A 12,146-nucleotide genomic window follows, 5' to 3' on the forward strand; every position below is an offset into this window, starting at 1 on the left:
ACTTAGCATGATTTTGGAAGCCTCCCATAGGACTCAATGGCACCCTGCAGCTCCAACCCGGCCCAAGGAAAGTCTCCCATAGGGCTCAATGGCACTCTGCAGCTCCAACCCGGCCCAAGGAAAGTCTCCCATAGGGCTCAATGGCACTCTGCAGCTCCAACCCGGCCCAAGGAAAGTCTCCCATAGGACTCAATGGCACTCTGCAGCTCCAACCTGGCCCAAGGAAAGTCTCCCATAGGGCTCAATGGCACTCTGCAGCTCCAACCCGGCCCAAGGAAAGCCTCCCATAGGGCTCAATGGCACTCTGCAGCTCCAACCTGGCCCAAGGAAAGTCTCCCATAGGGCTCAATGGCATTCTGCAGCTCCAACCCGGCCCAAGGAAAGCCTCCCATAGGGCTCAATGGCACTCTGCAGCTCCAACCCGGCCCAAGGAAAGTCTCCCATAGGGCTCAATGGCACTCTGCAGCTCCAACCCGACCCAAGGAAAGTCTCCCATAAGGCGCAATGGCACTCTGCAGCTCCAACCCGGCCCAAGGAAAGTCTCCCATAGGGCTCAATGGCACTCTGCAGCTCCAACCCTGCCCAAGGAAAGTCTCCCATAGGGCTCAATGGCACTCTGCAGCTCCAACCCGGCCCAAGGAAAGTCTCCCATAGGGCTCAATGGCACTCTGCAGCTCCAACCCGGCCCAAGGAAAGTCTCCCATAGGGCTCAATGGCACTCTGCAGCTCCAACCCGGCCCAAGGAAAGTCTCCCATAGGGCTCAATGGCACTCTGCAGCTCCAACCCGGCCCAAGGAAAGTCTCCCATAGCGCTCAATGGCACTCTGCAGCTCCAACCCGGCCCAAGGAAAGTCTCCCATAGGGCTCAATGGCACTCTGCAGCTCCAACCCGGCCCAAGGAAAGTCTCCCATAGGGCTCAATGGCACTCTGCAGCTCCAACCCGGCTCAAGGAAAGTCTCCCATAGGGCTCAATGGCACTCTGCAGCTCCAACCCGGCCCAAGGAAAGTCTCCCATAGGGCTCAATGGCACTCTGCAGCTCCAACCCGGCCCAAGGAAAGTCTCCCATAGGGCTCAATGGCACTCTGCAGCTCCAACCCGGCCCAAGGAAAGCCTCCCATAGGGCTCAATGGCACTCTGCAGCTCCAACCCGGCCCAAGGAAAGTCTCCCATAGGGCTCAATGGCACTCTGCAGCTCCAACCTGGCCCAAGGAAAGCCTCCCATAGGGCTCAATGGCACTCTGCAGCTCCAACCCGGCCCAAGGAAAGCCTCCCATAGGGCTCAATGGCACTCTGCAGCTCCAACCCGGCCCAAGGAAAGCCTCCCATAGGGCTCAATGGCACTCTGCAGCTCCAACCCGGCCCAAGGAAAGTCTCCCATAGGGCTCAATGGCACTCTGCAGCTCCAACCTGGCCCAAGGAAAGCCTCCCATAGGGCTCAATGGCACTCTGCAGCTCCAACCCGGCCCAAGGAAAGTGTCCCATAGGGCTCAATGGCACTCTGCAGCTCCAACCTGGCCCAAGGAAAGTCTCCCATAGGGCTCAATGGCACTCTGCAGCTCCAACCCGGCCCAAGGAAAGTCTCCCATAGGGCTCAATGGCACTCTGCAGCTCCAACCCGGCCCAAGGAAAGTCTCCCATAGGGCTCAATGGCACTCTGCAGCTTCAACCTGGCCCAAGAAAAGTCACCATACTGAAGCTTGAATGAATCCGAATGCTACGAAAAAATCGCAACATTTTGCGCAACTTTCGGAATGGCTACGAAAAAGGCGCGACTTTTCGCGCAAGTTTTAACACTACGAAAAAATCGCCAGATTTTACACAACATTCGGATGGCAATGAAAAAGTCGTGATAATTTTCCGAAAAAATCGCCAAATACATTACGAAAAAAAACGCAATCGGACTCATTCGGCCGGTTCGTGAGTAAGTAAATGGGCCCCTTAGAATCTCACTGACCAAAGTAGGGATGTGTTCTGATAATCAGGTATCAGAATCTTATTGTGTTAGTCAATCAGATAGTTCCTATAAGGAGCTGTCTCACCATAAACAACAGTACACACAATTCAACTTTGAAATGCAAAAGACCCTCCAGTTGGCTTCTTGTGATATCTTGGTGTTGATCACCCCCCAATAATAAATACCAAGGTAACCAACACAAAGGCACTTCAAATCATTCCCAACTTAAGCAACTTAATTACCATCTGACTGACTCACTGTTTAAATCTATACAGATATCTTGTGCACTATGTACATTCATACAATTAAATGATACTAATATCATACACTTGCAGGTATGTATGCATAGTCCCCAAACATATTACAGTGGGGACAGGTTCTCTAACCTTAATGCTCATTCTCTCAAACGCCCCTCACACTGTATTTTCTCCAGTGATTACATCTTACACCCAGTGACTTCATATTGTTACCATTTCTGAAACCTGCAAGAATTTTAAAAACTCTAGTCCTAACTCAGGTTCATATTAAATCTTAGTACATCCTTTCATAGATTTAAAGTGGTCTGATTCATAAACTTTTGTGGAATCAAGGTTTATTAGTGAATCGTTGGTATATATGTGTGAGCAGAGGGACAGCATGAAGATGTAAGCAATATCATGATAGCACAAAAAGTTATATTTCATATTATTTATCAGCAATGTGTGCATGTAGCTTTTTAAATAAGTAGTAGAAGGATGCAATGAAAAATAACATCAGTAGGGAAGGAATAAATCATGTAGCTGTTATTTGCTAGAACAGAGTTTTAACTGAATTCTGACTCCGAATATGCCTTTTTTCAGTGATTCCTTTACACAAGTGGAAGCAATGTATTAAATCCTGTAACTGAAACATTCAATCAGTTAATACATTTGGGACAATCAATTCATATTTTTCTTGCATTTATTAAGAGCAATAACTGGATTAGAGCCCCCCACAGAAAAATTCTCTCACTTTCTATTAAATTCTATAAGATTTTAGAAGTCTATTTATCAGTGGGTGAACGTTAGAGTTCACCATTTAATGAATACAATTTTAAAAATCCCATAGAAATGAATAGAAAGGTGGTGAGAATTTTTGTGGTAAATTCTCACAGAGTATTGAAAACTGTCTTTTTAAGAGTTAAGTTTTATTTTTTTGCCTTAGCTAACACAAAAATAAAAAGCTAAGATATATTTGTTTCATTTTATTTAGAGAAGATTGAAATTCTCTATTTTTCAGTGTGTAAATAAGAGGATTTAGCACAGGGCCCAGGACAATGTACAGCAGTGAGAAATACTTGTCTCTTTCCAGGGAATAACTTGTGGTGGGTCTCATATACAGGCAAAGTAATGTCCCATAAAGGGTTATCACACAGGCCAGGTGAGAAGCACAGGTAGAAAAGGCTTTTTGTCTCCCCTCTGAGGATTGTATTTTCAGGATAGCAGAGATGATAAATATGTATGAGGTCAGAGTAAGGAGGAAGGAATTAAAGAGCAGAAATGTCCCTACAATGTAAATTAAAAGTTCCACACTAAAAGTGCTGCTGCAGGAAAGTTTTAGCAATGGTGCAACATCACAGAAAAAATGGTTAATAAGACGGGAAGCACAATATGATAGTTTAGGTAAAAGGGTAAGATGACCCACGGGTTCACCAAACCCACCAGTGAATGCTGCAGTTATAAGCCCAGCACAGTGTTTCCTGCTCATTCGGGCAATGTAATGAAGGGGATCACAGATGGCAACATAACGATCATATGCCATGGCCGTCAGGAGAAAGTACTCACTGCCTGCCAAGGACGCAAAAACAAACATTTGAGTCATACACCCCAAGAATGAAATGTTATTTTCTTGTGTGAGAAGAATATGTAGCAAATTAGGTAAAATATTTGAGGTGGAAGAAATGTCTATGAGTGAAAGGTTCAGCAAGAATATGTACATGGGGGTGTGTAAGTGAGGATTGCATGAAATGACTAAGAATACGATGAGATTTCCCAGCAGAATGATGAGATAGATTCCAAGGAATAGCACAAAAAGAGAGATATGAAGCTCAGGAGTATCAGAGAACCCTTGGATGATGAATCCTGAAACATTTTCTTTACTTTTTGAGGTCATTTTCAAGTCGTCCTTCCTGTTTATACAAAAAATTAAACTAGTAGTACAAATACAATGTATAAACATAATTGCAAATTTTTATTCACAACGTCATTGTCTTAAAGAGCTTTTTACATATGGCATAATTCCAATTTGGGAATGCACACTCTGTATTCAAGTTACACCACAACTTTGGTGGTGGGAAAAATATTTGCTAAAGAGATTTTCCAAATTGCAAATTTATATTTACAAAGTGAAAATTGGTGCTATATTCCTGCACAACAAACACACACAGTGGCCGCACTCACATAAACCTCAGTCTCATTTGTGAGTCATTTGTGAATAATTGTGCACAATGCGCATTTCACTGTGACTCTCAGGAAAAAGAAAGATGGCACAGCAGTGCAAACTGTCAGCGTTTAGGGGAAAACCTGCCCCAAATAATAATATGCGAATGAAATATGCACTGTGCACATTTTCAGGCATAACCAGCTCTGTCTGGCACTAAGAGATACTTCTATGGTGAGACAGTTTGGGGTGTGTGGGGCAGAAACCTGCTGCTCATGTCAGAAAGAAACAGCAAAATGGCACCCACTTGTGCTCTATTGTATTTATTTCTGCACCAATATTTCTTTTTGCATGAATAAAGTCTTTTAGGTAAATGACAGTTTTTTTTAAATTCTAAAGTTACTTTTAACAGAATAATCCATACAATTTTACTTTTAGGGTGTAGTAATTAAGGCAGAAGCCTTTTGTATGAACCCACACTGCCCTCCATTACTTACCTAGATTTTATCCATGCAATTTTCCTATATAGCAAAGCCAGCTTCTCATTATCAAGCAAATACAGAAGTCATTTTTTGGTTGCTCAGCCTGAGGAGCAGAAGGTTGTTCCATGCAGGGGCACAGAGTCTGCCGGTCTCTTTAGGAACCCAGTTTATATAACCAGTGTGACACAGGGAATTCTTCAGGGAATACAAAGTCATTAGCTAATTTTCTATACATGTGCTCTTAGTGCTCTGTAAAAACTATAATCAGTGAAATGTGGTTTTCTTATGATAAAGACCTCTCTAGGGAAAAAGCTCAACAGTAAACTCAACAGTTTTATTATAGGGGACCTATCAGCCTAAGAAATGATTCTAAAATTGTTTCTATTGGGTTAGTCAAGCATAATAATCTTCACTTACTCTATAGAAATTAAATAAATCTTTGTTCCTTCAGAGACGTTCACATTAAAGTAAACTTTATGTGTGTGGAATGTCTTATATTTAGCAACTTTTGCTATGATTTTTTGTTCTTAGAGTTTTGGAATGATATGCCTTCCTATTCTCCACGTTGTCTGCTTTCAAAAGAGGGAGTCACTGACCCCGGCAGCCAAATGAACTATTGCTCTGTGAGTCTACAATTTTATTGTTACTTTGTATGGCTTATCTGTCTATGCAGGCCCTCTTATTTTCATCTTCCAGTCTCTCATTCAAACCACCGCCTGGCTGCTAGGGAAAACTAGGAAAAAGAACATCCCTGTCTACATCATAGTCTTGAAAAAATAAGAACGCTTTCATTATTTAAGAACTCATAGAAGGAGGTTTAGTTTACCTTAGCATGGGACACAAGCAGTCATATAATATATTTCCAAAATCAAGGCAAGTTCTCATTAGATAAAACATTCTTATATATTAATATTGGTGCCAGTGGGTTTGTTTACCAAAAAAAATTCTTTAACTGTGCCTTTGGTCAGTAACAATTGACTGTTTGGGGCATATTGTAATCCTCCCCTTATTTTCCTTGCTGCACCCAATTACAGCTTGTATCTTTAGCCTCCTTTCTCCTCTCAATATAGTGTCTTCTCTGCATTCGGTGTGTGTTCCAGGGTGGAAAAATCACACATCAGTACTGCGATTTATCTGCACAATAATTATAAATTATTGTTATTACTTATTAAAATTACATTTTGGCTATGTAGTACCATTTTAAAAATTGAAGTGTTTGAGGTGGGTTAGGCCCCCCCCATCTGTTAGTGTTAAGATTAATTGAGCATGGTATTTGACTCATTGATTATTAGATTGTAATTATATAAGGGGTTCTATAACTTCTGGGCCATTTCATGTTATTGTGCTTGTGTTGCATCTTTGGAGTAATTGGTAATTCTATTATTACATCCCACAGATTAGGACAAGTAGAATTGGTTAAAGGTCAAGCAATTGCATAATTTCCCTAAGTATTTTCTAAATAGGTTGGGGGGGGCAAGAAAGGAACTATGGAAGTGATGATAAAGAGATGATATTACAATGATTAGAATGGAATTTATTAAAAGAGAATAGGATTTGTGGGATAAAAGGGGATACGGACTGAAGGCTGGACTGGTACAAGTGATTTGGAGGTTTTTTTAAAAAAAAAGAGGTTATGAAGTCAGTCTGCCCAGGCATTTTGTATTACAGTCCGTAGTTATTCTCTGGTCTTGTTGCGTTAATATGTATAGGAACCAGCAAGGTGAGGTCTGCGAATCTTGTTCACTCTTTTTGTTGATATCAATCCAAGAGGTGTTGGCTGTGAGAATGCTCAGGGGCCGGGGGGGCACAGGCCAGTGAAGTATAAAATATGATTAGTTTTTATATTGATTAAAAGATCGGTGGGGTCTGTGGGGGGATGGTTCAAATGCAGAGTCCTATGTTGCAGCCAATTCTAGATACTGTCCCAATAAAGCCATTTCTGTGTACATTTTTCAGATGTGGATTTCATCTCCTCAAATCTGTAAATTTCCGACAGTTTATATAGCCAATCTTTTATCTTGGGGGGTTCAGTTTGAAGCCAGTTGGTTGGGATTAGTAACTTGGCTGCATCTAACATAACAGGGACTAGTGAATTTTTGTAAGCTGAGTAAGGTTGTGGCATTTCATGGAGTAATAGCGTCAATGGCGTGTTAGGTATATCAGTATCAGTTATTGATTTAATAGTGTCCCTTATGATGTCCCAGTATGGTTTCAGTAGTGGGCAGCTCCAGAAAATATGGGTAAGTGTTCCTACTGTGCATCCATTTTACATCTCCAGCAAGTGGGTGGAACTGTGGGATACATTTTTACTAATTTTGAAGGGTACCTGTACTACTTTGTGTATATTTTATAGTTCAGTTCCTGTATTTTAGTGCAGGGGGATGTCGAGTGAGTGAATTGTGTTATTTTTTTGTTTTTTATGTTTAGATCGGTTTCCCGTTTGTTTGTAAAGCTGTCTGAAGGGTTTGGGGTTAGATTTAGGAGGCATTTATAGAGAAGGGAAATTGTTCTGGATGGTGTTTCCTGTTGGTTCCAAATCTGTTCTATTTATGTGAGGTGAGGTCTGGGAGATTGTGTTGGGGCAAGGCTATGGAGAAAATGATGTATCTGATGGTATCTGAACCTGTCTAGGTCTGCTATGGTGCGGTTTGGTATCAGGTCTTCTATTGTTCTGATTTGTTGGCCTGTGTAAAAGTAGTTTGCTCCAGAGTGTAGTTTCCAGCCTTAAAATTGTCTAGATCTAATCCAGGTCTGGATTGCCAAAGACCGGGTTAAGTGGAGTGGGTGGGTTTTGCCATTTGCCTGTGTTAGTTAACGTATCCCAGATGCTGAGTGTATATTTTAATTTGCTGTCTGATTTGTTTTTGTATTCTCTTTTGGTGCTTGGTAGCCATAAGCTGGCCCAGAGCGGGGCTACAAGTGATTCTTGTTCAATTCTGATCCATAGTTTAGTGTGTCTGTGGAAGGACCAGTCTAGACATCTATTTTGTATAGCTGACTTAAGGTATGCTTCCTAGTTTGGTAGTCCCAGTCTTCCTGTGTTTTTTGTGGCGGAGAGTTTGATTCATGCAATTCTAGGGTATTTGTTGGCCCAGACAAATTTATGAGTGAGGTTATGTAGATTCTGAAATTTTTTTACGAGAGGGGGGGTATGGGATTGTTTGGGACAGGTAAATAAAGCATGGCAATATATTCATATTAAGAACATTTACTCTGCCTACCCATGATATTGTTGGTTTTGCCCATGTGTGTAGATCCAGTTTAAACACATTTGTGAGATCAGTATAGTTTCTGTCCAGTGCTTTAATTCTGGGAAAATCTTTATTCCTAAGTAGGTAAGATGGGAATGTGAGGGTTTAATGGGAAAATTCCGCATAATGTCGTTAAAGTTCTTCAGTGGGAGTGATATATTCAGCGCTACCGATTTCACAAGGTTTACTTTAAAGTGGCTAATTTCCTGGAATTCCTGTAATTCTAAAAGTAAGTTCGGTAAAGATATTCTAGGGTTTCTAGAATAAATATAATAAATCATTGGCACATGCTGCTGTTTTATGTTCTTTTGTACCTATCTTGACTCCTGATATGTTGGGGTTATTTCTGATTTTGCGTAAGAAGCTTTCAATTGATAGGACAAAAAGGAGGGGTGACAGAGGGCATCCCAAGCACGTGCCATTTTGAATGTGGAAGGTTTCAGAGAGTTTGCCATTGACGCGGAGTTTAGCTGTGGGTAGTGTGTATAGGGCAGAGATTTTTTTTATCATTTGAGGGCCCAGATTTATCTCTTGCAAAGTAGTTTTTCAAAATGTCCAATCTACCCTGTCAAATGCTTTCTCTGCATCCGTGGATAGAAGCATTATTGGGGTATTTGATTTCTTGGAGTGTTGTATGATACTAAACAATCTGTTCATGTTGTCTCTGGCTTCACTGCCTGGAACAAAGCCTACTCGTTCAGGGAATATCAGTTCAGGTAGAATTTTGTTCATTCTGGTTGATAGAACTTTTGTGTACAAATTAGTGTCTACATTAAGTAGTGAGATAGGTCTAAAGCTACCTGGGTCAGACAGGTCTTTTCCTTTTTTATGAATTAGTGAAATGTGTGCTTCCCGTGCTTCTTGTGGAATTTCCTTACCGTTTGAGATCGAGTTGATCGCTGAGGTTAGGTGTAAGGTCAAGCGTTCTCCTAGTTCTGCATAGTAAGCAATTGTGAAGCCATCTGGCCCGGGAGCTTTGCCCGATTTTGAAGATTTAATGACCAGCAGTATCTTTTCTTTAGTTATTGGGGTGTCTAGAAGGGCCTGTTGTTACTGTACTGTACTTAGTTTCAGGATGTCTGTTTTGTGAATGTAGTTTCTACATGCATGTTGTTTATTGTGGGATCTTTGTGTATTTGTTAGTAATTGATACAGTTTTGTATAGTATTGGCGGAATGTTTCTGCAATGCCTTTTGTTGTGGTATCACTTAGAAAAGCACAAGCAACCTGCTCGGCTATAGGACGAAGAAGTGTGGAAAGTTTGGGTGTTGTACCCCTAAAACTAAAGGAAGAGTAGCGTTTAGAAATGGGGGACAGTAGGATTAAGAATATGAAAGAGAAGAATTAGAAGAATAAGCTGAAGTCAAAAAACAGTATGTTGGGTTTTTCAAACCAACATAATTATTTGCAATGTAAAAGGTGTAATTTGAAATAAAAAGTGCTCCCTTTAACAACTGGTGGGGACTAGCGATGAGTGAATCTGTACCATTTTGGGGACAGATTTGCAAAATCCATTGAAGTCAATGGGTATGTTTTTCACGTTCTGCACAGCTTTTTTTTGCCATTAAAGTCTATACAGGGATTTAATCGAGGTAAAACCTGCCAAAATCATGTTAAAAGCAAACAAAAGTTATATTTCATATGATTTATCAGCAATGTGTGCATGTAGCTTTTAATACTGGTACGAGAAGGACAAAATAAAAAATTACATCAGTAGGATCAGATTTCATTTTTATTGAATATTTGCTGGAACAGAGCTCCAACTGAATTCTGACGCCACTTATGCAATTATCCAACCATTCCCCCTCCTTTTTTACTTTGTTTTATTGCACCAAAAAAAAACCGTCCTTTTCAGCTTACCATATTTTATCATTACTGTATTTACCCAGGGTAAATAAAGCATTCTAACAGTTAATACATTTTATTACAATCAAATCATATCTTTCTTGCATTTATTTAGATCAAGAATCGAAAAATTCACTCATTTTTTTTTATCCATTTCTATGGGATTTTTAGAAGTCTGTTTATCAATGGGTGAACATTTTAGTCCACCATTTGATAAATGCAATTCCTATAGGAATAAAGAGAAAGTGCTGAGTATTTCTGTAAATTCTAAACTTACCTTTTTATATTCTGCCCTTATATCTCCACTTACTCACAGTTTATTGAAAACTATCTTGTTTTGCATTAGCTAACACAAAAATAAAAAGATAAAACATTTTTGTTTCATTTTATTTAGAGAAGATTGAATTTCTCTATTTTTCAGTGTGTAAATAAGAGGATTTAGCACAGGGCCCAGGGCAATGTACAGCAGTGAGAAATACTTGTCTCTTTCCAGGGAATAACTTGTGGTGGGTCTCATATACAGGCAAAATAGTGTCCCATAAAGGGTTATCACACAGGCCAGGTGAGAAGCACAGGTAGAAAAGGCTTTTTGTCTCCCCTCTGAGGATTGTATTTTCAGGATAGCAGAGATGATAAATATGTATGAGGCCAGAGTAAGGAGGAAGGAACTTAAAAAAAGCAATGTCCCTTCCATGTAAATTAAAAGTTCCACACTAAAAGTGCTGCTGCAGGAAAGTTTTAGCAATGGTGTGATATCACAGAAAAAATGGTTAATAAGATGGGAAGCACAATATGATAGTTTAGGTAAAAGAACAACATGGCCAACAGGGTCAACAATCCCAACAGTCAATGATGCAATTATAAGCCCAGCACAGTGTTTCCTGCTCATTCGGGCAATGTAATGAAGGGGATCACAGATGGCAACATAACGATCATATGCCATGGCCGTCAGGAGTAACAATTCACTGCAAGCCATGGATGCAAAAACATACATTTGAGTCATACACCCCAAGAATGAAATGTTATTTTGTTGAGTGAGAAGAATATGTAGCAAATTAGGTAAAATATTTGAGGTGGAAGAAATGTCTATGAGTGAAAGGTTCAGCAAGAATATGTACATGGGGGTGTGTAAGTGAGGATTGCATGAAATGACTAAGAATATGATGAGATTTCCCAGCAGAATGATGAGATAGATTCCAAGGAATAACACAAAAAGAGAGGTTTGAAGCTCAGGAGTATCAGAGAACCCTTGGATGATGAATCCTGAAACATTTTCTTTACTTTTTGAGGTCATGTTCAAGTCGTTCTTCTTGACTTTGTGAGGTCATTTTTCAAATCTTCTTCCCTATGTATAAAAGTAAACTATTGTATAATTTGTAAATATATCATTATTTAAATAATATGGCCCCATCTGTATATCAGAAATTATACTATATTTGTGCTCAACAAACACACATAGTGGCCATGCACACCTAAATCTTATTTGCTAGTATTTGTGCACAATGCACATTTCACTATGACTCTCAGGGAAAGAAAAGATGGCACAGCAGTGCAAACTGTCAGCCTATAGGGGAAAACAGGAGCAAAATAACCATATGCAAATAAAATATGTACTGCGCAAACTTTATAAATGACCCCAGTGAATTTGCCAATGTTGGCAGAAGAGTCAGAAGAATAGCTGTGAAACAATATGGTTGGCAGAACTTTCACTCCATTCACCAGTTGAGAAAAAATCTTGGCGTTATTTGTTTGTGCACCAAACCCGGGTGTATATATACTGCATACACACACCTACATCTTAAAAAATGTTCTTCACTTGATTATCTGTCAGTTTCTAAGCATTGCAAATTCCACCATATTGTGTGAAAAAGAAAAGGATATCATGGTAGCAAAGGGAATAATAATACATGTTTCTAAAACAGTTCCATTTATGTCTTTTTCTTTATAATTTTCTTTTTGCATTTATAAAGTGTTTTAGGTAAATTACAGGTGTTTTAGCTTTACAAATTCTAAAGTTCCTTTTAACAGAATAGTCAGCAATTTTTTTTTTTACTTAAGGAACAGTAATCAATGCAAAATCTATTTGTATGAACCCACACTGCCCTCCATTACTTACCTAGATTTTATCCATACAATTTTCCTTTCCAAAAATTATTTTTTTGTCTTTGCTCAGCCTGAGGAGCAGAAGGTTCTTCCATGCAGGGGCACAGAGTCT

General features: G+C 40.0%; 1 protein-coding gene across 1 annotated transcript; it reads right to left on the reverse strand.

The window, feature by feature from the left end:
- Window positions 1-10,319: 10,319 nt before the first annotated feature.
- On the reverse strand, window positions 10,320-11,225 carry LOC105945888 (olfactory receptor 13A1-like; the record flags this gene model as incomplete). Its single annotated transcript, XM_012954858.2, has 1 exon — window positions 10,320-11,225. A coding segment is annotated over exon 1 (906 nt), but the record flags the coding sequence as incomplete, so codon positions are not given.
- Between the last annotated feature and the right edge of the window lie 921 nt (window positions 11,226-12,146).

Source organism: Xenopus tropicalis, chromosome 7 (genome assembly GCF_000004195.4).
Source record: "Xenopus tropicalis strain Nigerian chromosome 7, UCB_Xtro_10.0, whole genome shotgun sequence".
Taxonomy (NCBI): Eukaryota; Metazoa; Chordata; class Amphibia; order Anura; family Pipidae; genus Xenopus; species Xenopus tropicalis.